Source organism: Phaethon aethereus, assembly GCF_964289735.1.
Source record: "Phaethon aethereus genome assembly, chromosome: 1".
NCBI classification, from domain to species: domain Eukaryota; kingdom Metazoa; phylum Chordata; class Aves; order Phaethontiformes; family Phaethontidae; genus Phaethon; species Phaethon aethereus.
The window spans coordinates 103595193-103622109 of record NC_138575.1 but is presented as its reverse complement, the minus strand read 5'-3'; the positions used below and the strand labels follow the sequence as shown (position 1 = coordinate 103622109).

The window sequence follows — 26917 nt, the reverse complement described above, 5'->3', positions numbered from 1 at the left end:
GATGCTGGCTGATCAAACTGTTCTGAGACAGCAGCCAGTTCCCTGCCCTGCCTGCCACGGCCAGCTGCTCCAGGTGACAGCACAGAACATCAAGAGACCACCTTGCCTGTTTTGCAGGCCTACAACAGGAGTAGGTTTCCCCATCCTACATGGGGTCAGATAGGTCATATGGATCAGCAGCCCTCAACAATCACTCTTACCTATCATACTACAAATACTACTATTAGTTATTTGGCATAGCACTTGGACCACTTCCCTTGAAAGCAAAGTTAATATAAATTACCATAAACACATGTTCAGTTAACAGGACCAAACTCTGACCTCTTTGTGTACTCATCCAACTGTCTGTGGGAAACAGGGCCTCTACTGGAGAGCGCTCCGTTTCCATAAACTACTCTTCATCTCTGCTGCCTGTTTATGCCAAATACGGTAAAAGCACCGGTCCACAGGCAGTCACGTCGGGAACGACCAAGTCCTTCCAGAGATCATCAAGACTGCCATTAGCTCTTGTGTTTCCAGGTACCATAGCAGCACATGGACACCTTCCAGGCTAACTCCAACTACACTGAACACACCATTGTACTTGCTAAAAAAGGTTTAAACAATAAATTTAGATAAAAAAAGAAATAATCTAGCCTTCAGATTCCCAGGCAACTTGCTACCTTTGTAGAATTCCTTCTTTTCAGTCTCAGTTAAGTTGAGGTTCCCTTTCCTCCACATACAAGGATGAGTGCAGGCACTTGCTGTCATTTTGAAATAGCCAAATATATCTTCTATAATTACAACATAGGACAAGAGTATTATGCCAACATATTTTATTAGTCAGTATACACAGTGTGCAATTAGTGACTCACTACAGACAGTCAGAGGGAGGATTTGGCTCTGAGTACTCTTTGTCACTATCCTCCTTGAAATAGCTTAATACAGCAAAGACATCTGATTCATTTCTATATATCTCTGGTTTTCATGCAATAAAACCACAGGCAAATTTAGCAAAACCAGGACATAAATCAGGTGCTCTCTAAAGATCAGTGATGAACATGCCTAGAAGCAGCTCTCAAGTGCTAATAAACATGTAGTTTTACTGACATAAAACAGGTCGCACACTAGGCTTTCCCAAAAGCATCTGTACCATTCCACTCACACCTTGCACCAATGTTGACAAGTCACTCTCCCAGTTTTTGTCCCCAGTCAACAAAAAACAAACCCCATCACGAGAACTGGACTCACACTTAACACTACAAAGGTTTCTTTCATTGGTTCCTTCTGTGCTCTGCAATGTTATAAGTAGTGTGGGACACCTGGACAAGGTGCCCCACATTAGAGGAAAGCATAACGTCCGAGTGCCAAGCTCAGAAGGCCATCAAGGACCTCAGTGCCCCCAGGTCATACAACTCAGCTGCTTTCATAAAGGAACACAAAACACTTGGGAGCTGGACGCTTCAGAGCTCTGTGAGCAGAATCGTAGTGGTGCTATGTTTTCCCCTCTCCTCAGTTAGTGAGCATCATCAACATGTAAAGCACATCTTTATGCACATTTCAATTTGACACACAGGACTAAGCTGTCTGGGTCTTAGCTGCTTCCCTGGCCAATCACTCCTCAAAACAGGGAATCCTATTTCTAGACCAGCTCTTAGGAATCATGCACTTCCACTGCTTAGAATGGAGCTCTCTCGGCATCTTGTTGCAGTCCTGAATCACAATTTTGAGACCCTTTTTGTTTACTACATTTAAATGAGGTTGAATAGGGCTTCCTAGAGAGCTGAGCAAACCACTTCAAGCCATACAAGGGGTAAACAAGATGGTTTTGTTAAATTCTCCGAAGTGCCCACTGGGTCTGTCTGGAGCAGATAAAAAAAACATCTCCTTTCAGGCACAGTAATACTTTTAAATCCCTAAGCACATAGCCCAAGAAGGGCTGATCTGGGAAGTCTAGAGAGATCGTTTGTGAAAATGTGTATTCAACAGAAATATCAGAAGCAGCTTTTATATCTTCAGGGCACAGAAGAACTACCATTCCCCCCTGACATACACACACTCCCCTCATATCAATTCAAAACACCAACCACAGCTGCCAAACCAAAGGAGCACTTCTTTAGATGGAGCAGTTACTGCCATGTACTGAGCTTAGTAATATACACTCCACTTCATCAGGGTCTCAAAGAAGCAGAGGAAATTAAAGCATGCAGCAGTAATGCCAAAACCTTTCCCATCCTTTTGAAAATTTCCCACAGGGTGGGTACACACAGGCACACACATACACACAGAGTATTGTGAATTGCCTCTACCAGACAACTGGTCCAACCCATAAGTAAACGCCTCTGGAAACAAATGGATCAATCTAACTGGAACAAAGAAGGCCACCGACAAAGATCACTGGTCATTTAACTTTTAGTCAGCTCCTTAGAAGTACTTTATTTTTCTGACTGTGCATACAAAGAAGGAGAAGAGGTGGCATCTGACACCTCAACTTATTACAGGAAGCATACATACTAATCCACGTGGATGCTTGCAAAGGTAAGTGCCTATGTGTACAAGAGCAGAGCTGGCTGGCATACTGAGTGTGTTCAAAGCGTTTTGGACGCATGTTTAACAAGACATCCTTATGAAATTCCCTCATCCTTCTTTGCTCACAAGGAAGCCCAAAACACAGCCCTGCAGCAGATTGCACACCAGCAGAGTAGATGCCCTTTGAAAGTCAACATGCCCCTCAGAAGACAGTCAAATGCAATTGCTCTGCTCTCCTTTCTCAGCACATTCCCAAATGGAAAGATCATGTCTGTACTGCTGTCATCTGTTTTCTTCTAGGAGATGCTGGAGACTCTTCCTCTGTTTATCTGATTACCTGGTGTAGGCTTTCCCTAACAACGTGCCTCATTTCTTACTGGGATGAGACAGTCCTGTGATCTTCACAGTCTGTCTAATGTTTGGCACTCATTTAAAAAGCAAGTTCTCCATTCCAGTTGTGAATTAAATTGTGATACTGACACAGCATAGAGACAGATCAAAGATGGGATACAGGGGAATAAGGTTACGACTGAGGAACTACATCTGTTATTATATGAGCCCTTAAGGCCCCCCTTCACCTAACTTGCTCTGTTATCCCACGGCTCTAGTCCGCTCCATCTCTCAAAGCCAAGGCGGCAGACTGAGAAGGGAAGTCCACACACCCTACAGCTGTTGCACAGATTCCAGCTGTTCCCTGCAGCTCTTATATCAGTCTCATCCAGAAGACCAGCAAGGGCTGGAGAGGGGCCAGCTTCTCAGGCCCATATGAAAGGCCCAGATGGGGTTTCTCCACACAGCATGCCTGGTTAGGCCCCAAATCCTGCCCATTCAGCAACTGGAGGCTCAGAGCCTGGACTGAAAGTTTCCCTGAAAACCTGCCAAAATGCCACACTTCACTGCATTCTAGGCATATCTGTTGCCTGTGCCTCATCTGCCCCATCTCAAAAAAAAAATCAAACCCCAAAACACACAAAAAACAACTGAAAACAAAAAAAAAGCCACCCAACAGAGACCCAGAGATCTGCCATGTTCAAGATGACATTATCCAACTATGGAACACATTACAGTGCTGGCATTTAAAACTCTGCACTGGCTGCTCATGACCACTGGAAACAGCGTCATTTCCAGCTCCAGGCATCATCTATCAATTCAACAGACATCCATGAACCCTTATGAACTTGCCCAGTTAAAACTTAATTGTGCTGATGAGCAGCTCCTCCAAGAGGACACCTTTTTACTTCGACCCCTCTTGCCAGTCAAGCTACCAAAAACACAAAAAACCATCACAAACCCAGCCACAGCAGAGCACTGACAGGAGAGCCCCACTTACTAACCGGCCTCTTCTCAAGTTTTTAGTGAGTCAGGGATGCTGAGGCCTCTTTCACAAGGCAACACCAAGCTGATTTTAGCTGTCAAACACCAGCAGAAGCAGCAGCTGCTCCCTACCAGCAATTACTGCATTGCAAAGGAAGCCAGCTGCTTTGGGTACTCCCTTGCAACAATACCTCTAAGAGCTTGGGCACATCTCCACTTAGAAGAGGCTCCCTGCTGAGCAGAAACCACAGGACAGACTGAGGTATACATACAGGCATACGTCACTGCTTATTGTGTGCAATATCCCAGGCTATGAATCTTTTGACAGCAATAAAGTTTACTCAGCTTTTCCTCCCTACCAAGCATTTCAGTAATACAATGTACAGACTTCTATCATTTTTCACAGACAGCACATAACTGTAATCTAGCAAATTGCTTCCCTGCTACACTCAAATTTAATGTAGAACAGATATCTTGGAATTTCAAAGTGATGGGCCTTTACTAAGTTTGGTACTTCATCTCATCAGCTACTACATTATAAGTAATATTTTCCACACAGCACCGCTTTTGTAGTGGCTTATGCGTAGATTTCCAAGTTTCGCATGAATCACGATATCTTTATATTTAGGTATATACATTTATATATTTATATTTACATACATATTTATAAATCTATTTTAAATACATTTTTATATTCATATATACAGAATGACTTAAAAAAAACCCCTAAACTCACTCCAAACCCAAATTTTGGGTGTAATAACCAGAGTTATTCTCATAGAATTTTGACAAAAAGCAGCTCAGGCAATGCGTGGCAAGCAGACAGGTTTTGAGCAATTCTCTGAACTTTTCAGCTCTTCATAAAAATTTGCCCTTAAAGTGTCTGCTATCCTTTTCACAGCAATTAGGTACTGTGTTTCTTTCTTCTTTCATACCAAAAAAAACCAAAACCAACCCCCCCCCCCCCCCAAAAAAACCCAGCAGTAGTCAATTATTGTGATTGTTAGATTTCCATTAAGCCTTGAATTCACTCTAAAGCATGAAGCTGACTGACCAGGTGGCTAAGATTTGGTTACAGGTGACCATTTTCTCCTAACAGGTCTTGCCAATGGGCCTCCTTTCCAATTAAAAGAAACAGGAGTAGTTTTCATGGCCCATCTAGTGGTTGTAGGCTGAGATTGCCAGCAGTGGGGTTAGTTGGTACAGACAGCACAGAGGGGTTTAGCAGTAAGAACACTTTTTTCCCCTCCCCTCAGAATGTGAGGCAAAAAAACCATGTTTTAAATTGGGCTGTATAAAGCAAACGTGCTCTCCTGTATTTATGTAGTCTATAGGATTTTTAATGCTGGTTCTCAGTTCTCCAGCCTTGCTCAAAGGACATAGTAACTGCTAGTATTATTCTGCCTGGTGAAGGCAAATGAGCTACAAGTAAAACAATTTTGCTAAAATACCTGGCTCAAGTGCCATTCCTTCCATTGTGACGATACACAGCAAATCTGCCAGTTCACCCTGGTAAATTGTCGGGTTGTCAGAATGCACCGAGACATTAAACACAGGACCTAGAAAAGAGTAACCACAATTATTCATGACAGGCTTTTCTTCACTGTCCAAAACCTTTCTTGCATGTTTTTGAAGTATTCTCTGCTAGTTTGTGGAGACAGAGCTCTGAAGTAGGGATAAGCGATCATGTAGGTTGTCACAAAATAGTTACCAATATTTAGCCATTAATTCCTACACTAAGACAAAGTATCCAAACTGCCAGACCTGTCACCCAACACAGAGGCTGCTGCACAAGTCTGTCTTCTACTGTCCTGCACAAAAGGAGCTGGTCTTCCACTGATGACTCCTCTAAGAGCATGAGAGTTCCAGTCTTCAAGCTAATCCAGCATCGATTTTTTGGCTAAGGCTGTCAATAGGAATTCAAGTTAGAGCAAACCAGTATTTTAACAATACAGGTGGTTCTGCTACGGAACTGAAACACAGACAATACAAGAAGTGCATCTGATAACACTTTTCTGTGGGTTTTCTTTCAGGCTCTGCCACAGATAGCTGCTTCTATAGAACATGTCTCAAAACCCCAGCAGTAATTCCTTCAGTTGCAAAGTGGTGATACTGATGAAAACCATTAGGCTGTTACGAAATGCTCAGACACCATGACAACATGTGGTGTTTGACTTCTGAAGTACATAAGTTAAAAAACAAAACTTCCCCAAATTTTGACAACTGCATCTCTGGTGCAAAATTAACAAAACCACAACTCCTCAGATATACCAATATTGCTAGTATCCTCTATCTCGCAGGGCAGAAACTGAAGAATATGTCAAAATACCCTTAGTGATTTCTCTATTAAACAAGGAGATGAGTAGAGAGAAAGCTGACGGTAATGGTGGCCTCCAGGATGGCTTCGAGGGAAGGGGACAGGGAACCCAAGAAGGAACTTGACACTCAGATTAAGAAGTAACCCTTTTTACCCTCCCTGGAGTCCATTAGCTGCAATCATTACCTGGCTCAGCTACGTGTGGGACAGCAGCAGCAGCAACAAGCGTAGAAAGGTGGTTTGGGAGGAAAGAAAAGCTGTTGGAAGATTTGCCCTCCTCCACTCACATGCTACTGTTTTAGTACAGGAACTGTAGATTTCAAATCCACTGAAGATCAGTAGCAAACAACGCTTTTAATGGAGAACATTTAAGGAAATCATCCAAGACAACCTACTTGTTCCTTGCCCTCCCAATAGGGTTCTATGGATAGGTTCTGGAAAGAAACTTGGATGTGCCATGAAGCTAGAGCTGTCATTTTTGCTGAAACTATTCTAGACTACAAGGGCCTGGCTTGTTTTGGTCAGCAGACATTACACAGCACCCTGAGAAATGAATTCCAATTACAATGCAATAATTACTTCTGGGGCTTCCAAAATTCCCCCCACAATTTCCAGTGGGCACAATGTGCTGCTCTTTGTTATACCATAAATTTATTACAGCCCTCTTCTCTGCCCCAGAAGCAGTTGTACTCTGTACACAAAGACAGTATGTAGACACATAATCCCAGAGGTTTGTACCCATTTTGACACTAGAAGTCCTCTTTATTAATAATCAAGATTGCAAGTTACCCCACCAAGCAAGGATAAAAGGGTGGTAGAGATGCAATAGAGGTTACACGTGGACTACTAGCCAAGACTCCTACATGCTTAAGCTAGAACATATTTAAGGAAATAAGAGACCCAGAACACTGAAGTTCAGCTGTTCAGGCAGTGACTTCACCAGCAGGCTGCAGCCCTTAAACTCAGCATACTGGGATCCTTTTCTGGGGAAATGGAGAGAGTTATAATCCGATTGCTTCCTCAGCCTCTATCCAAACTCTTTCTGTGTGAATTCAATTTGTTTCTTGACATTCACACACACCCCCCCTCCAACCACATTCCTCTTGCAGCCTATTTGATTATTTGTCTTTAGATAAAACAAGACATTTTCCATCATTTCTTTAGAGTTGTGCAGACAGAAGTTCAAGGTCCTAGGGGACTAAAGGCAGCATGGACCAGGGCACTCCAGCCAATTGCAACCAGACTGTCTCAAGCTGTGTGTGAACTGTCACAACAACAGTAACAAAGAGACTGTCAAAATCTACCAGGAACATCCCTGCATTTCCAGCACATACCCTCTGCTGCACTGTTCGAAGGCAAAACAGCACCATAATAATCCTTGTACGGTCTATAGCTCAGGGTCTATCCTAAGTCCCAGCAGCAAGTGAGGTGACATGATGTCAGAAATAGGGGACACACGCTATTCCAGCAAACGGGCTCTGTCCTGGCTAGATGCTGGCAAAGATTAAGCAAGGGAGATGAACTGCAAGATCCAAATTTTGTCAGCTACAGATGGGCTGCCTTACCCCTGGCCTAGCCGGGTAAACAAGGAAAGACAAAGGGTACCTATAGAAAGGACTGTTCAGGCCTTATTTCTAAGGTTGAAAGTCCAGGCACCAACTGCATTCAACAAGACATTGGCTTCAAACCCTGGCATGCCAACCAGTAATGCAGAGAGGAGTCTGAGCACTCCTGGCCATGGAACGTCATGAGGGTAAAAGCTAAGCTTGTCTGGTCACTCAGCCAGGAAAGGCCATGTATCATGGTAATGAAGCACTCCCTACATACTCTTCAGTCTGGGTCACCAAGCACCACCCTACCCTGCCTCACACATGAAGAGTCAAAGCTTCCTGGGCAAGTAAGAAGGCTGCTAGGCAGCAGCTGCTCTGTCATTTCATGATCGTACTTCCCCCGGGTAAGCCACAAACAGTTATTTCCCTTTGGTTATTTCCCTACTAGGGTACATCTCCTGCAAATTACCATCCGCACCTCCAGGGAGAAATCACTGTCCTGTGTTAGAAGAACTGAATTTCAACAGAGAGTCGAGAGATGTGCCAGGGATTGTGCTCTTCCCTCTGCAGCTGAAGAGGGATGACAATTACTTTTTTTTTTTTTTAAACTTAAGCAAGCTTCATTACAGTGAAAGCTTCTTAGTGCAGTCTTGAAAACTGTGTGGTTGCAACTGCCTAGGAGGAGCATCTTTCTTCTTTGGAAGTATCTCAGGCCTTCTGCCCACATGCTCCGTGCCCTGGGCCTCAGGCTGCCCTCAGGCATGGAAGGACAGAATAAAGCATCTTCATAGATTTCCCCTTCCCACACGCTACAAAACCTGAAAAGGCAGGAGGCTGTTTTCAACAGAGACCTGTTAGCCCTGACCTGGACCACAAAGACCATTTAAACTCCTACCCTCCACCATAATATAGACTTGAGTCAGAGCTGTACTACACAGCTTGGTAAAGATTCACAGAAGCTGCCAACATGGCTCTAATCCTTCATTAAAAGTCATCTGCATGCCGCTCTTCTCTATAGAAGGGTTCTGGTCTTGTTTTTGTTTGGTTTTATTCTAAAAAACCCAACTGACTAGTGCTTTTAACATGATTATAACTTGCCTGATTTATGTCCCCAGCTTAAACAATCTACTCTGGCTTCAGCTGAACCTGTTCAGTAACAGGATGAGAGAACCAGGAACTATCTGGATGCCAATCTCAAACAAAAGCAGCAGCAAACCAATGTTTGTTAGTGTGTTACAAGCAAAACCATCACTTTATCTAACAGGACATCTGCTTTACTGCAGGCTCAAGAAAAGCACCTGGGCAAAAAAAGAGGACCAGAGCAAACATGGGATGCTTCCAGACACATTTTCAGGCTCCTGAGGACCTCCCAAGAGGTCACAAATGTCCCACAAAAATCTTCTGCAACATGTGGATCCTGTTGAGTTCCCCATCCCCCCATTACCATCATATCTATGATGTATTCAAGAGGCCCTGGATCTAGACTCCACCAAGCACAGCTTAGCACACAAAACCCAAGTGCTTTTCTTAAGTTTTTACCCTCAGAGATGAAAAAAACCCCACTCAATCCCAAGCTTACAGATGCAGGCATACGGTAACAGGCAACTCCCAGGAGACACTGATGATGCTGACTATCAGGGTCTCAGCATCGCTGTGCTCAAGTACTTGCAGCGTCACAGGAAGCGTTGGGGAGATGACATGAACTCTTCTTCGATGAGATCCGAGTTCATGCTACATTAACACCAAGAAAAATAGAACTCTACAGATAACAGATGATGTGGCTTTGCTCACCTTGCCACCTCTATTTAACAGTTTGAAATACTGTTATTGGCACCTGCTGGTCACTTGGGAGAATAAACAAAACATAATTTAGTTTCAATTGCAGGGTTGACAGATCAAGCATGACCTGCAAAGCTCATCAAGGACAAAACAAAGTTAAGTGTAGGAAAGCTGCTCAGGAGTTTGAAAGCTGAGAAATAATGGGATTTTAATAACTTCCGCTTTGAAGGTAAGTGTCATGCCCTCAGCTAATTTGGAAACTAAAAGAACACAGATTTACAAAACAAACCAGAATTCCCAATTCTAAGAGCTAAGCATCAACCTTCCTCTAAATAGCCATCTTCTGCTGAGACCTTTGATTTAAACTAAGCAAAAGTCTTTGTTCCTTACTATAGTAAAGCCATATGTAAGCTTACATATAAACCGTAAAAGAAGTTTTCTTCTTTATTAACGTAGTAATAATTTTATATTAAAAAAGCATCTGCAGTCAAGATCAGAATAAAGAGTTTTCAAAGCATTTATTGATTTCTGAATGCTTGGAAAACATTCTATAATCTTAAACAGAAAGTGAAGAAACTGAGGTTAGAAGTTTACTAGTACAAATCTAGAAGTGCTTAAAGAGAAACCAGGTTCCAGGATCAGGACCTGTTTGGTGTAATTTCTTCTGAATGTCCCCTTTTATGGCAGATCTCACTGCTCAAACCATTGACTTCATGCAAGCCAGGAAGGCAACTTCAGGATCCAAATCCTATAGTGATAAGAGTTTTCAGCTAAAAAGTGTATGGCAAATTCTTCCACATATGTAAATGAAAGGAAAGAAGTGTTTATAAGCTGCACCAAATTTGGTTTATTACTTTGTGCTCAATCACACTGAATATGCTGCAGGGTGGAAAGGAGGAGTTCAAGTTTATTGAGTTAATTTACTCACCTTAAGGATTTACATATCAGAGAAAAATAAAAAATCCTGAGCCCTATTTACCTGATGTTACCCCATTCTCCCTGCTTTCCTTCCCTGCTCAGTAATCCAAACACCTTAAATCTGCAAGAAAAAAGGTGAAAAGGAAGGAGTAACCAAAATCCAGTTAGCATCTAGATTTACAACAAAAGAGATCATAATTACCTAGGTGACGTTCTGGCCTTTTCTGTATCATTTTAGCCAGTACTTCTCTGCAAAAATAAGTTATAGTTTCCCCACAGACACAAGTTACCTTTATTTTCCAGACAAATAAAGTAGAGCAGAGAAAGGTCAAGTAACCTGACTGACAACAGAGATCCAGAACAGGCCATTCTACCCAAGAAACCGGCACCCAGACCATTACCCAGCAGGGAGGTCACAATCACTGCATGCAGCTTCCCTACTTTCAATCAGCCAGCACCACGGACCACAATGGGGAAAAAATCTGATGCAACCTACAAGTTCTCCATCTTCCAAAATATTACTCACATCTGCCCTGGCACCAAATCACCCACTCGTGACTTGAGAATCCCATGACCTGCCTCTCTCCAGATAATGAGCTCTTTCACCCACACTATTTCAGCCTTCTGCCCTCTCCCTGCTTCTTCATGGAGCAGTTCCTTAACAAGTTTTACCCCAAGCCTCATAATAGCTGTTACTGGAAGAAGTTTAGTCTGTGGTTTCTACTTCCAGCTACAAATTAATGTACACAGGCACAAAGGCACAAAATGACAAAGCATATTCCTGCCCATTAACAGTGGCTGGAAAATACCAGCCTTTCCTGCCAAAGAGTTTCTGCTGTATTGCTCTTCATTCATTTCCATGATTAAGGTTTCTTTCCTTTAAGAATCCTCCTATTCTCCTTTCTTGAAACTGAGCATCTCTCAGGGTCATTGCAGGGCATCATTTCATTTTAATTGCAAGTTCAGCATCAATACTCAGCTCATATTTCAGCAGCTCTTGGTTTATCTCAGCTTCTTCCAAAGCTAATGGTAATACATTGCTGTGCAATGAGCTCACATGCAGATGTAATCCAGAGTTGAAGATTTCATCGAAATGCTTCCCTTAAAGTTCTCTTTTATTTTTGCCTCTCCAGAGTTTTCTGTCCTCTGCTGAATGGCACAGGGGGAAACCAGCTCAGAGCACAGCCAAGCTCCAAATGGTTCTCTCATACTTCTCAATACAAGATTAAAAGCTTCCTTCTCCATACTTCCCTCAAGGGCAGTGAAAAGAAGTCACTTCTGTGGAAATCCCTGTGAGTGTACAGTAGGCAGACACTCTAAACCCTACCCTGGTTTGCTGGGTTCAGGATAAAGGGGATAAAAAAATTAAAGGATGAATGCCAAAGAAGAATTTAAGACACTAGGATAAACCAGGTGGATTTCACAGAGACCAGGTGCCTCAGCATTAAAAAACACAGCTGCAGGCCAGCTGAAGCCATTTGAGTCAGATCAGTACATAAGACCTGTATCAGATAAGCACTCAGATCTCAAGCAAGTTCCCAGCTTTCTGACTCTCACCTTTGCTGGCCAGCTTGGCTAAGGCTGTGGGCAAAGGGGAGCAAAAAAAGACAGCCTCTCTCATTCACTGCTCAGCCTTTGCAGTGCAAAGGCATTGCCACTGGAGCCACACCTTCAAGTTACCAGAAGACGAGCAAGAAATTTCAGGTTGGGTGGGTAGAATCACAGGTCTTACAAGAAGCTGTCTTGATACACTGGCTTCAGAAACCAGCAAGGAACAGAAGACAGGTGTGTTCCAGGCTGAAAGAAAGGCTATGTACACATACATCATCCACTAGCTCAGGAGGAGAGAGGATGCATTTGAGTTTCAGCAGAAATGATGCAATGAAATTAAGAGAAAATTTCGAGACAAGCACTGGCAGCTGCTGTTGCAATGCTGGGCAACCTTTGAAAAAGATGGCAGAACTTCTAGACTGTGAAAACCAAAAAGAAGCACTGAAGAATATTAAAGTCTTCATATAGGACAGGTTCCCCCTGTCCCCCAAATAAGCTTCGTTTGCTTACAGCTACTGGATGTGCAGCAAGCATCCACTTTATTAAATTAGTCTAGTGATCCGTGTTATTCATAAGGCCAGACCAGAGGATTCGCAAGATCCTCACTGGTCTTAAAATATATCCAGCAGAGAACAATCTGCCATTGATTGAGTATTTGAAAACTGATGACCTACTAGGCTCCTCCTCACCACCACCCTCCCCCAACTTCCATTCAGCAGACAAAATCCAAATTTAATTTTTTAGTTCAGGCAGCTTCAAACAAATGCCTTTACATTAACATTTCAGATCGTTAACCAAATGCAATAAATACATCCCTCTGCAACAGCAAGTGGAGAAAGAAGAGAGGAGGTCTCTGCTTGCAGCCAGCAAGTTCTGCCTTGAATGGAAAGAATCTGAGCAAGACATTTTCCACAGATGTTCATGGAAAAACATTTCAGAGCACTGCCACATTTCAAGCCTATTGTGGCAGGAAACACTGAAGTTTCATGTGTGCAGTCCCCAGCTCATATATAAAAAGCTCACAGGCCTCCTGCCGTGCAGAGAGATCACATTGCACGATGCATGTGCACACTAAAAACCCCTCCTTGAAACATCACTCAACTCAGATCTGGGAGGGAGTTAAACTGGAAGAAAGGACTTCCAATCCTAGCAAGCCTCCCCACCCCCTATCAAAGAGGAATCAATAAAAAACAACCAAGAGAGAAATTCCCCCTGTGACTAAAAGCTTCACATAAAACCCTTTAAGGGCTTCCTTCTGCTGAAAATGCTGCTTACATATTGATCGTCTCCCCACTTCATCCCTCATGCTGCAAGCTGAAAAATGCTGTCAAATCCAAGCCTTCAAAGTAGGGAGGAGCCTGGAATATCTTCCGTTTTTCAAAGCTACTGCCTTATTATATCCTGCGCACCGCCCCCCCCCCTCAAGTCACTGTTAGAATGCCTTTCTCTTACACTTTGAGAAACCCAAAAGTCAGGAAAACTTAACAAGTCAAGAGCACTATTAGGGACAAACTCACTCATAAGCTACTCATCACCTACCTAACTCAGGATTTAGCAAAGCAGTGCTCCCCAGCTTTTACAGTTACCTGGAGAGCTACATGCCCCTCTGCTTTTTCGGACACTTTCCTGTTAGTATTGTCCTTCCAGTTTTGGGGAGCCTCTTCTTCTCCCTAGAAACCACTAGTTACCTCAGCAGTTCTGCCTTTCACCACTCCCATTAGGGAAAATCTGGCACCAGCTTCTTGTTCTTCAGAAAAACTTTGACAGCTGCCTGTACCACAGGATGCAAGACAAGGGCATGATATCGGAGCTGTGCTTTTATAGCTGCTCCACAACTTTGCCATTTACCTCCAGCTTCCTGACTCAGTCGCAGTTTGCATCAAAGACTGTACACCTCAGCAAAGAAAACCAAAGTAACACATCCACAAAACATCTTCTGTCTTGTATATCTGATTCCAAGTAACTTTCCAAATAATAACTCCACAGTTAGGCCATTCTAAACTGTGCTCATCACACATCTTCATCATGCAAGGACACCCGAGTAACAACTGAAGGACACAAAGTTCATCCACCAATTGAAGAAAGGAAGGTATTTCAAGCCAGATTTTGCTACGTGCCAAGATTATTTTGGGAAATAGCTCTCCAGTAAATTGTGGCTGGGATCTCATTTCTATCTTCATTCTTTTGTAAGAATGAAAGGCTGACAGGGCTTCAGGACCATCCCTCCCCCTGCTCCAGCCTTGCTACTGGAATTCACACATTCCCAGGGCAGTGCTACAGGCTGCCTCCCTTTCTTCGCTCTATGCACCAGAAATCCTATCTGGGTGAAGAGGCTGGGAGTAGAAAGTGACAGCAAAAAGAAGTCAAGACTGCAACATGCACACTTTCCTCTCTTGCATAGCTCACAGGTTTCCCTCTGAACCATGGATATTAATAGCATGCCACCAAACTTTTTGAATGAGAGTTCAAAGTGACATAATGCAAGCAATGTTGGGAGAGTCACCAACCACCACTTTTGTGCAGGAAAGTCTCTGCATAAGAGCTGAGAGGGGTTTCAGACAGACTTAATTCTTGCTTGTTTCTTGCCTCACCCCTTTGCAAATGCTGATCTCCCACTGTGTCTGACGCAGGTATCAAGAATAATAAGGTTAAAACTATAGCCCATTAAATCATCTTGAGAAGACAACAAATCTACAGCGATATTCAGCTGTGACAGTGCTGCTCTAAAATGCATTTGGAACACAGGCAACTACCAGATTTTCAGAACACTAACTTACCATAAAACTAAATAAAAAGTCAACCAGAAATTACCTAGAACTGACAGAAGCATTGAGCTAAGTCAATATCCTCTCTCTGGCCAGCTTACGTCAGGTTGCATCTTCATTAGGGTTTATATCAGAATGCTACATTTCAAAGCTTCTTACAAAGTTATGTGCTCATTGCCAGGCTATCCCCCTACACTCAGCCCTTATCCTTTTCGCAGTTTCCCTAGTATACGGAAGTTCAGTTTTTAGAAAACACCTTGTAGAAAATTATCATCTTTGTTATGGATGCAACCAGAAGTCAGAATGCTCTTGCCTAGCCATAGACACATCTTCTAAAAACTGTTCAGCCCCACTATTATAAGTGGAATAACTCAGAAGAAGTTAATAGAATAACCCCAGAAGAACAAGGGATGTGAGGAAAGACTTTCTCCCCAGCTGTGCTTGTGAATAGGAATGGGGGAAATGCAGACGGTTTCAGATAAAGCAGCTAACTGGAGAGCTCCAACATAGGACGCACCTTTGAGCTACACTGAGAGCTTTTCAAAACTGCTCAGGAAGTCACCCGCTTGGTTTATCAAATAATGATATAAGCCCCTCACTCATTGGTTTATCAAATCATGAGATGAGCCTCTCACTCCTAAGCATACCACCATTACACTAACAACTCTGCAGTACTTCCCGCCCACATGGCATGATAGGAAGTCAGTGTTAACATGTATTTCTGATAATCCAAACCAACCCTCTTCCCCGTCTCCCCCGCCCAACAATATACCAGGACAGGCATGTTTCTGTAGAAAAACATCAACACGTAGAGTATGTTACAGATGAAGGTGAGGGTTTCAGCAAGGATGTGAGCAACAGGATGCACTTTTGATACTGAAATTCATCCCAATTTGTGGAGCTTTGTAGTCCAGCCACAAGGGGCCTCTAAGGTCTTCCAGCAACAGGATACACTTGCTGAGATGGCTGAAATGTTACCATTGCCTTGACCCAACCATTTTCTGCAATTACATCAACAGGAAGGTGTGATCAGGCAATTTAATGCTATGCTAATTGCATCTGTTTTGGAACAGAAATCTAGCTTATATTAATGTTCTTCCAGAGCAGCCACTACCTGAAAGCAATCTAGTAATAAAGCTGGCAAATGTGGCAACAGTTTTTCCATACTGAGAAGCAGCGCTGAGCCTGCAGGACCATAAAAGCTGCATTAGTAAAGAAAAACCCAGGGGTTACAATTACAGCCAATTCATTAAACATCTTTCTGTAAATAATCAATAGCACAACGGACAAGTACCACCGAAGGAGACAAGCAAAGCTCTCAGCCATCATATCATTTGGAGACCCCTTCCATGTTCCAAAGAGTAGGTATCTCCCAGGGACGGGAAAACAATTGGGAGACCGTCAAAGAACTGTCTTCCTTTCTGGCTTAAGACACAAAGCTGCCAGATTCTATACCAACCTGATGTCTGGAAGTCTATCTGGATAGGGTTGGATAAGCCATTCACTGCTTCACGCCACATGCCACCACCACCTGGAGACCAGGCAGTCACCACACAGCGGTACAGACCAGCATCAGAAATCTGGGTCTGATACATCCTGTAGCGGAACTCATTCTCCTGGACCTTCTCCAGAACCACGCCGTCCACACGAGTCTGGTCCGTCCAGTCTTCCAGCCGCACTACTGAATCCTGGTTCAAGGAGATTATACGAGTGGTTCCATTGGGATTTGACTGATCCGTTAGTGGCTTCTCAGCTGTAATGAGGACAGAATAGCGTGGCGTCTTGATGTTTTTTGAAGATACTTTGCATGTCATCTCAAAGGTATGGCCTGCTACAAAGAATGGCTTCAATTTCACTGCCTCCACTGTAAGCTTGTAATCTGAAGAGGGAAGGAAATAAGCAGCAAGAGAGGGGTTAATAAATAGGTGCAGTTGTTTCTGCAGCACCTTTCAGTCTAGAAGATTACAAATAAGCAAAGCACTTTTTTTTGGAGAGACAAATCCCAGCACTTTTATCTAAACACATATGAACATCCCAGAATGCTACTCAACAGTGCGCACACACACACCAGTACACAACAGTTTGGGTCATGATGCAAGGATTCAAACGAACACCAAATACTGAACAGATAATAAATACACAGGTCATACCATGACAGGACCTCCAGGAGTTTTTATTCAGGACTAAAGATATTAGTCAGACAAGACTGAGTCCCAGTTTTACACTGCATCTGGACTCTCAGCAACAGGATAGAAGGACACTGCTGAAGTAAGCATGGCTAGTGACAAAAGCTGCCACCAACTGAATCAGCGGCACTTAGTGTAGCTTCTTTTATTTCCCTTGAAAATCCACCCTAACAGCAATCCAGATACATTCAGCTGAACTCTCAAGATCGGTTGAAATTGCATGCCAACAAAGTGTGTGGTAACACAAGAAGTCTCCATCCCCAGTACCCCCATACACACACCTCTGTATTGAAAGAGTTTGGTATACCTCTGCCTCCACGTGTGTTCTCTTCCCCTGCTTCTCATGTATTCACCTGAGCACAAGCCTATCAGAAGCCCTGACATTTCCCAACAGCCCATCTGGCATCAAGAATGCCAACAACAGTTACTTCTCAGTTTCCTTCCCTTTCTTCAGCATTCTCCAAGTCCTGGGGCTCCTCAATCCCAAGAATCCCTTAATTACAGGGTTGGGGAAAATTATACATCTAGGAGCACAGCCTCAAGACACAAAAAATACAAGCTCTCAATAAGAAATTGAGAAAAATGAGGAGTGACTGAAATCAGAGCCAGATGAAAAGAAAGGAAGTTGCCAGTTTCCCAGCACCGTGATGAAGAGACACTCCACACACTCAGGTTCTTGCAGAGGAAAGGGTGCTGGGGCAAAACACAGCTCACGGCTACTTCCCAAAGTAGCAGTATTGCAAAAATTCAGACAGTCCGACTTTCTGGACTTACATTGCTGCAGCATATTCTCCCTTCCTCCCTTACAAAAAAAAATGGGTGGACACATTAAAAAAACCAAACTACACAGATCACCTTTATGCAAGGTCAAACTTCTCAGGAAAAGGGAAATAAGCAAGGGTGAGATTGTTACACATTTCCCAAAACCGAAATAAATGCAGTAATATTTATGCCCTCCCCAGAAGAGCAACAAGATACTTGTCCAGATTACATTTTGCAGTGTTTTGCCTTGAAGCAGCAGTTTTCACAATAAGTAAACATAGCCTACAAGATGAGAAACCCGGTATGACAACTTCAAATCAGTACTGTATAAAGCAGATCACAGTACAAAGCTATATAAAGAAACAGCAGGAGTGTGGAAGGCTGAGCTGCTTCTAGTGGTCTAGCTGAGCACAGAATTACTTTATACTCTACACCACACACACTTCCACCCACTAAGCAAGTGGGAATACAAGAGCTGCACATTTAGGCACTCAGGGTACAATCACAACTGAAGTTGCACAGAGTCATTCTCTGCTCCCTTGCACGAGAGCTCATCATGCATCTGATTCAAGACCTCAAATGCATTTTTTCCTCATTCTGTGTCCATGACATTCTGATACCACTTTCTTCATAAGGTTGTAGCATTTAGGAGCCCAGCACAGGCCAGCTTGCCACATATTTTAGGAATCTAGTAGACAATTATATTTTGCCCCAAAAGCAGAAGCACAAACAGCTAGCCATACTTCTCTGCCACATTTTGCTGCTTTCTACGCCTTGTGAGGAGGCTCTGGGCAAAAATCCTCCTGATGCAAACATTCTTTGTGCTGTTGATCTTCATGTCAGAGCACTGAGTCCTAGATGCCGAAAAAAGAAATGTTGCATTTGGTCTCTCATACAGGTACTTAAGACAAATACCTTCTCATAATCAGAACAGTACAGACATAGCTGAGAAGTGACAACTCTCCCTACTATCTGGGTTCCAAATGCCTTACCTTCAACTATTCCCTGAGCTACAAGTCAGGCAGCAGTACTCAGGGGAGTGTCTTGACCCCAGTAAACGGACAGATCAAACTTTATTCCTAGACATACTTTCTTGACTTTCCATTTGAGGGCAGCAGAAAATGCTGCTTTTACCAATTATTTTTGCTAAAGAAAAGCAGAAAGGAGTGATGGCAGCATGGGACAGCAGTGGAAATGACATCTGTAGAGTTTGTGGAAGAGAACATCTGAGGCCCAGAGATGCAGCTGGAGAACAGTGCTAGAATTCAAAAGGGTTAGAAATTAGGACGCTGAACAGAGAACAGGGAGATATATTCTTATGGAAGTCCTTTCAAAGGATTTTTCTACCTTTTAAAAGCCCAAAATTCCTTCGGTTGAATGAATACAGGAGGCAGAGGCACCTCCTCTTATATAAGACCATAAGAAATGCCGACCAGAATAGAGAAGGGGGCACAAAAAACACCACATACGGTACTGAATGTTTCTTGTTGCAAGATAGTCAAAGATGATCAAATGAACATAACTGGATCCGCAAAAATATTAGACATGCATATGTAGTCAAGTAAAACAAACAAAGTTCCATATCCTATCAACTAGAAAAGCCTGGATTGCCATTCTTAACAGTACGGTTCTGTTCCAAAATTCTTCTCCTTCAGTAGGAGCAGACAAAATGTAATTAGCACTCCATCACTCCCACCTAGAAGAGCATGTAGTTTTCTCTGTGTGTAACAGTGCACATTATGGGAAAGAGGAGAAAGCAAAGATTTGGCACTTTGGTTAGAAATAACAGTAACCGGCAAGAAAAGTTAAGTGGGAAAGGAAAGTTTCTTCAGTTTCCTATGTTAACAGAAACTATTCATCAGATCTTACAGCATAAGAGGGGTCAAACAACATCTTCTTCCAAGAACTGCATCCTAAGATCTCATCTCTCATCTTCCAAGAATTGCCAAGGCAGCAACGCCTGTGTCTTGACCACTACCCTACATGCTTGCCCCTCTACACACACATCTGCAATCCCATGCAGAGTCTCACCTCCTCCTTGTAAAGCTTTCATGAATAAAAAGCACAATAAAACACACCCTGGCTGGTTATAAACTCTGCCGGTTGCAGCCTCCTGTGTATGTTGGAAAGCAGTAGGGGAAGAGATCCTAACTAAACCGTACCCAAAGCTTATAACCAGTTTGGGGGCTATTCCAAGACAGAGGGCTAGCAACAGAAGAAATCCTAGCCAAATGACTCAGATAAAATTTGAGTAATAAACTGTACTTTGGAGCCTGGCAGTAGATGCCTCTGCCTTCCATCACTGGCCCCTCCAAGTGGTTAAGCCACACTGTAATTCTCCTGCTCCCTACCACAAAGTACATGCTCAGATTCAGAGTAACTTCCTGGTTAGTGACCAAAAGGAGTTTTCACCTAACCTAAGGCAGTCAAATTGCTAGAGAAGCCTAAAAGCTACAAGGGCAAGGAGACCTTAGGCAACAGCAAACACCTTCCCTGCACTCCACTGACTCGGGTCAGAAAAGCAGCACAATGGCCACAGCTAACAGTAACCTCAGATCCTAACATCTCATCAGCAGCCTCAAGTAATGCCATCTCAATATTCATAAAGGCTTCTTCATCCCCCAATGCACTAGCTAGATTGCAAGTACAGGGAAGGCAACAGACATTAAGGTAATGACAGCTTTGCCTTCATAGGAGAAGGAGACTATAGAACACCCTGAGGTATGACTGTAGCCCCAGCAGCTCTGATACCATGAGCTCTGAAAATACAGCAGGCACGCAAAGGCCCGCACCACAGCCTGATAAAAGTATATACAACGCAATGGCTCTCCCCACTGCTGCACACACCCAACTAGACCACGCTCACTGGCCTGCTCCCCTGCCAAGCAAAGAGCATGAATGCTTCACCCTCACGCAGCCATGGGCATGAGGAGCCCAGCCAGCCCTGAGTGGGACTTGTACACCTAACTTAATGCACTTTCTTGTTTGTAACCCCAAACCGGCACGTACACCTGGCAGCTCGGTGCCATGGGTATGAGGATTTCTCTGCTCAGGAGAAGCATGCAGTGTCTATTATACACCGGCAATGGTAAAGACAAGTGGGTGGCAGGAACGTCACTTGTTCTCTATTTGCAGGACTTTCTGAAAGATTAAGATGACCTTGCTCCTGATTAAATGTTATGGGAGGGCCTGGGCAAGATTTTAGGACAAGTAACACTATGTTAAATACAATTATTTTGTAAATTAAAGACAGAAGTATTTTAAAAAGCCAAATAGTAGTACCTTTGGGATTTGGAATTTCAGTTGAAACATAGTGTTCTCTTTTGGAAAGAATTCCATACAGATCCAAAGTTGACAACACTGGTTTAGGAAACAAGCATCAATTCTGCATTTCACTGCAAATAGCAACTGTGTTTTAAATACAGGCAGTACTCACACTCAAATTAATAAATAAAATTACCCTTTAAACCATCAAACTTTTTTCTGGGTTGAAAATCATATTTTCACAGAGTCAGTCAAAAAAGGCCTCCTCCCTTCCTTTACCCCTTTTTACTGATTGGTATTTGTACTCTAAATAAGCAAAAAATAACAATATAATTGATGCTTTTCACTTTTGAGGTGAGATAAAAGATGCTTCGTTTGTCACCTTATCAGGGGAGAGAGTAGAAGGCAGAGGGGAAGAAACAAATCAGGCAGACCATAGCAAAACCAACAGTGTTCTATGGTAGCAATTGGCTGCATTTTCAAAGTTGAGTAAGCAGAAAGACATGAGCATTATTGGTCCCAACAGAACAAAATAGAAAAAAGAAGGTAAAAAACCTCAAGTTAAAAGGGGCAAACATACAACTTCTTATACAACACACATAAAAAGGACTTTGACATCTCCACATGATGTTTACATTTCAAGCAAAGGCTTCCTGAACATCCCTCCATGCTGACTGACCCACAGACACAACATAAAACCATTTCTCCTTTCTCAAACTCAGAACAACCTTTTCCAAAGTGGGATTTCTCTGAAGTCGTCCCACCCCGAGCAATGCTCTAAAGTTAATGCAGATGATGCAAGTAGTGAAACAGTTGGAAGAAAAGCCTCTACGTAGGCACAAGCTATCCAAGGAAGAGGCAAATTCCTGTTCTCTCCTTAAACAAACACATGGGAGCCTGGCTGCCCACTTTTATAAGCACTGAGAGCAGTTACAGACTCAAATCACCAGAGATACTCGTCAAAACAACAGTCGGAGAGCAGAGGCAGCAGCAGATTAACTCCTTCATAGTTGCTGGCTACAGCACTGGGCTCACAGCCGAGTATGGAGCTCACACAAACAGGATATGGCAGGGGACAGGGCACACAGAGAAAGGCACCAGGGGCTGGACTGCTGCAAGAGCGTAGGGGGCTGTGCGTGAGGGGTGGAAGGGAAGAAGGGGAAATCAAACCCATATATTGCCCACCCCCCCCCTTATATACTTATGATTTTTCAGGAGGAGAAGGTGTTTGTAGGGGAGGTCACTTTCACATCATAAATCCCCCAACTCCAAGTTTTGCCAACAAAATGTACTTTTCAGCATGGGGACTATAACATTTACATTTGTGTTGCAAAATTAGCAGAGTTTTTGGAATAAAACCAGAAACAAGGGAATGTTCACACCTGTCACTGTTTGTTTTCCCTCAGAAATGTCAACACAGGCTGAGACTTTTCAACTCCAGCTGGTTTCTCTAGCTGCTCCGAAGGCAATGAGCCATTACGCATGCATGCACATACACACACACACACACACTCTGTGTTGTGGCATAACACCTGAACTAATCGTGACCACCATTCAGCATTAATGAGAGATCTCATTTCTGCTGGAGAGCCAGTTTCAGGAAAAAAAAAAAAACCCACATGCGTTTCATGGACCACGCTTGGTCTGGGGATGAAGGGAGTAGTGAGCAAGCAGCCCACCGTTTCTCTCTCCACTGAAGCAGAATCACACCACAAGCTCTCCAATTTTCTGTTTAGGGATTATCCCTAAACAACTTTAAACTGACTTCAAACTACTTGTCGCTGAAATATAGTTCTCTGCCTGTGGCTGCCTGAGCTAGACTGTTAAACAAATCTACCAGGACAAATGCAGCGTAGCTAAACAGGGATTTTTGCCAAAGATGTTACATCCTAGGTTATCCTATTCCTTCTGTCCCTGTCCAACAGACCCTCTTGCATGACCTGACACCTAAGCCAAAACAGTATCAACTCTATAGGACACCCAGGATACATATACCCATTTTAAACCAGTATTAAGTGATTCAGGTGACTCTAATTTCTAAGAAACACTCCCAGAGTTGATTTAAATACTGACCAGAGCTAGTTCACTTGTGCCTAAAAAGGGCCCATATCCAAGCAAATCACTGAATGACTTTGCTCTGCCACTTACTTATTTTTGACACTCTAATACCACTTATGCCTAGGAGCTTCCTCAGAAGTGCCTTCTAAACATGGGCTTGTAGGAGAGGGAAAAAAAACCACACCTCTCCAACTGGCAAACAGATAATACCTAAAGTGAGGGACATTCCTCTTTTCACCTCAAGACAGCCTTGCTGCTAGCAGCAAGATGCATCCTAGAGAGACTGAAATACTCCAAGTTAAGAGAGGGGGCAATGACCCCAGCATCACTGCTGGATGCCACCCCTGCAACAATGACAGCCCGGCTCCTGGAAGTCTCAGAAGAGCTTGACTAACATATCTTTGCTTTGCACTTCCACTCCAAACTGTTGCATAAAACTGGTGAGTTCTGTTACGTAATTACTTCCCTCCACAAATAAGAAGCCTTTACACAAGGTAATAGTGTTTTTTCCTCTTCATAACACAGAACCCCACTTCCAAAGCCCATTAGCAAGCCTTCTGGCTGACCGGCCTACTCAAGAGAAAACTACCCCAGCTATCCAGATCTTTCAGTGAATAGGTGCAAGGTTCCTACCTTGTGTAGCCCAGAAAATGCTGACAGATGCAGAAGTCACATCTTTGCTCTTTACCCAGCTGTTGTTGCGGTGCCTACTCCATGCAGAGATGACACAGAAATAATCCCCTCTGTCACTTTCTGAAGTCCACTGGATTCGAAAACTGAAGGTGTCAACAGCCTTTTTAAAGAAGATGATTTCCCCGTTCTGAGTCCGCTCTCTGCTCCTGTCCCCAAGCAGCAGAGTCCAGTCTGCATCCATCGTGGCCAGGAGTTCCTCTGTCACAACATCATCACTGCGCAGGCGCTGCCTGTAGTACCAGGAAACTGTGAAGCGGATGTTTGCTTTGGTGTCTTGTGCATTTGTGATCCTGCAATTGAGCTCTGTGGGGTCATCTGAAAACTTGGGTGTTCTGGAGGCATTCAGAAACACCTCATAGTCTGGCTCTGAAGGAGAGGAAACCCAGAAGAAAGAGGTTAGAAGCTACAAGCAGCAGGGAGAAAGTGCCAGAGCTTATTAAAAGATACTGCTAACTTGTAACACCCAGCCTGTGGCCAAATGCCAGAATATGCATTTTTCTTAGAAGACCTGGGGACTGGGAACTTGGATTCCAGCTCTCTGACTTGCACCAGTCTGACACAAGTACCCCTAGGCCTGCATTTCCAAACAAGAGCTTTCATTTCATATGTCTAGTCAGACCATTTCAGAAAAAATCAGGACTAAGCAATCTTGTTGAGCAAAATTGTTCCCTTCTTCAGGCCTGGCCCCAAGAACCCACCATGTGGGTTCAGTTTCAGCCCAGCCAGTCACCTTTTGCACCTGTTCACATGCCAGGGGCAGACTGCAGCAACAGGAGCCTGGTTATTCTCTAGCTTTGGACTGACCAGAGACATCCCATTTCCCCAATTTCTCTCAAGAATAAAAGGCTGTCTCCCATCCTGAAATGCCTTTTTTTCCCCACGCTTAACCATCCCACTGTGTCCCTACAATATGGTTTAAAACAGTAAAAAACAACCCAAAAACCAAACACCTAACCCACCCAGACACCAAATCCAGGAGGCATGGGTACCACCATCAGCACTGGCCACAGCAGCACCAACAGCAGTGCACAGTACATTTCATCAGGCAGCATAATAAATACTTAGAGTTGAAGATGCATAGATCAGAAGAGCTTCACAGTCTGAACAGGGAAGCACAGCTATGAGGCTGGAATACATCAAGCTTGAAAAGGAGTGCCTGAAATTCATGGGTTAAGAATGGTGCTGTTGTACTGAAATCTGAAATAGCGGGCTGTCCAAAGCCTAAAAGCGATAAGGCAGCCGCGTGACTATTTTCTCTCAGACTACAGAGATAGTAAAGGAAGATTACAGCAAGAACCTCACACCACAAAGGAAATACGTATTTATTTACTAGTGTTAAGACTATTTCTCTGCCTTGCTGTCTACTATAATTCAGAAAAAAGACTAGCTTTCCAACTGTTTGGCCAATACTCATCACATGGCTTTTACATCGTCAGTGTATTCAGCACTCTATATTTATTTCTTGTTTTATGTTTTATTTGGCATTTTGCCCTCCTAGAAACAATTAACCAAAGCTATAATTGGGACAGAGAAGGCAACCCAAGGCTAAAACTTAGGCTTAGCTCACGAATGAGCCAAGATAATAAAGCATCTTAATAGAACTGCTGAGCAAACTGTGTGTGCACATGCACTTTTGGACTTCAGATGCAAAGGATAAAAACAATTGCATCACACAAGCTGGCTGCTGCTATGTCAGCTTGTGGAAAAAAAATCTCTTACCATTAAGCGTTATGCATGCAGTGTCCTTGCACCTAGCAAGGACAAGGGCATTGATACACACCAGACACTAGAGTATATAGTGATACTGATGGTGAGTTTCTGCAGTGTTAGGTAACACACAGGTGTAAAAGTACTGTTTACATAAGTCCATAGTACCTTACATACTTAAGTACTTACGTGAATATAAGTACAGGTTTCTGCACGTTTTCAGTGTAAGTAAGGCAAAATAAAAAGAAAATGGCAGAGAATTCCTCTGTTGCAACCAAGGCATAGATTATTAATGGTGGCTAAAACCCACTTTTGGTGTAAGTCCCCATAGATCCTACAGCTACACTACTCTTCCTGTCTCATTCACAAAAGTCTAGTCTTCTCCAGGGCCTCATGATAGATTGCTCATGCTCTGCAATTTTCTTATCATTCCCCCTCGCCTCCCCTTCCCTCCACAAAAAAGGCAGCATTCAAGACCAATTAATATTTTCACAGCAACAGAGACTATGAAAGTAGAAACTGTTCTCTAGACAGGAACACAAGAAGGAAAAAGCTGCAAGAAACTCGAGTTCTTCAAAAATCACTTCAGGTTTGTTTTATTTGTGGGCAGGGGAAGGACCACTTAAAAGAGAGTTTTGGCTTTGACAGCACCAATCCAGGTAGCTGCTTCACCCTTACAGACACTCAAACAGAGGATTTAGAAAGAATAAAAGGCTGGCTGAGATAAACCTCATTCCTCTGTCAGCTGTCAAAGAACAGCCTCACTGACAGTTCAATGACTTAATACTCCAGCAGCTCTTAGCTTCCATTAAGGAGGAATAGTTGGTAAATTCTGGATGCAGTTGAAAATCTCAAATGTTGAAAATTTATTCTACTTTCCCTTGACCTAGCAACGAAGCATCTGCTGAAGAGCAGATTTTATTCTCTCCTGTTCCCAAATAATGCCAAATGGGAATGGAAAGAGTAAAGAATAGTCCTGTACGTACGGGTACTACAAGAGAGTACAGGAGCATGCAGTGCACCTGGGCACACATGAACATGTGTGCATGCATGCGCGTGCACACAAGTGGAGGAAGGAGGGAACACTCACAAGTTGAATGTACAATTTGATGGTTGAATGAGGACAGGAAATTAAGACAGTCATCACTTGCACACTTCAGCACACGTTACAAGTATACCTGGAAACAGCTACGGCTCCACTAGTCTGTACAATCCTAAAATGCAAAATTTAAAGTCATCGTCACTGGGATTTAACCTTGTGACACAACCGTTTATTTCTGAAAACGACGCTTCAGAGCAGGCTCTCTGTAGACTGGCCTCATTTGGTACTTTTATGTTGGAGGAGCTCTGCCTTTGTAAGTGGACAGCACCACCAGTTTCTGATGACAAGAGGTTCAGAATGGGTGCATTGAGAGGTTTTAAGCCCACGTAATTGCATCCAGTCAAAACTGGGAACAAACATCCAGTACTACAGCTCTACCAGTTCTCCCCCAGCTCACATCTGGGTTCATTAATGCTTCCAACACAGCCAACACTTTGTGAATT

At 43.3% G+C, this 26917-nt stretch overlaps 1 protein-coding gene across 1 annotated transcript in view; it reads right to left on the bottom strand.

Annotated features, from left to right (window-relative positions):
* The window catches only part of PTGFRN (prostaglandin F2 receptor inhibitor), a gene marked incomplete at both ends in the record, with an annotated part of 67317 nt that overhangs the window by 3329 nt on the left and 37071 nt on the right, over positions 1 to 26917 (bottom strand). Inside the window, 3 exons of the mRNA XM_081999599.1 lie at positions 5274 to 5381; positions 16162 to 16581; positions 23606 to 24031. Coding sequence (XP_081855725.1) covers positions 5274 to 5381; positions 16162 to 16581; positions 23606 to 24031 — 954 coding nt within the window. The remainder of the gene's footprint in view (positions 1 to 5273; positions 5382 to 16161; positions 16582 to 23605; positions 24032 to 26917) is intronic.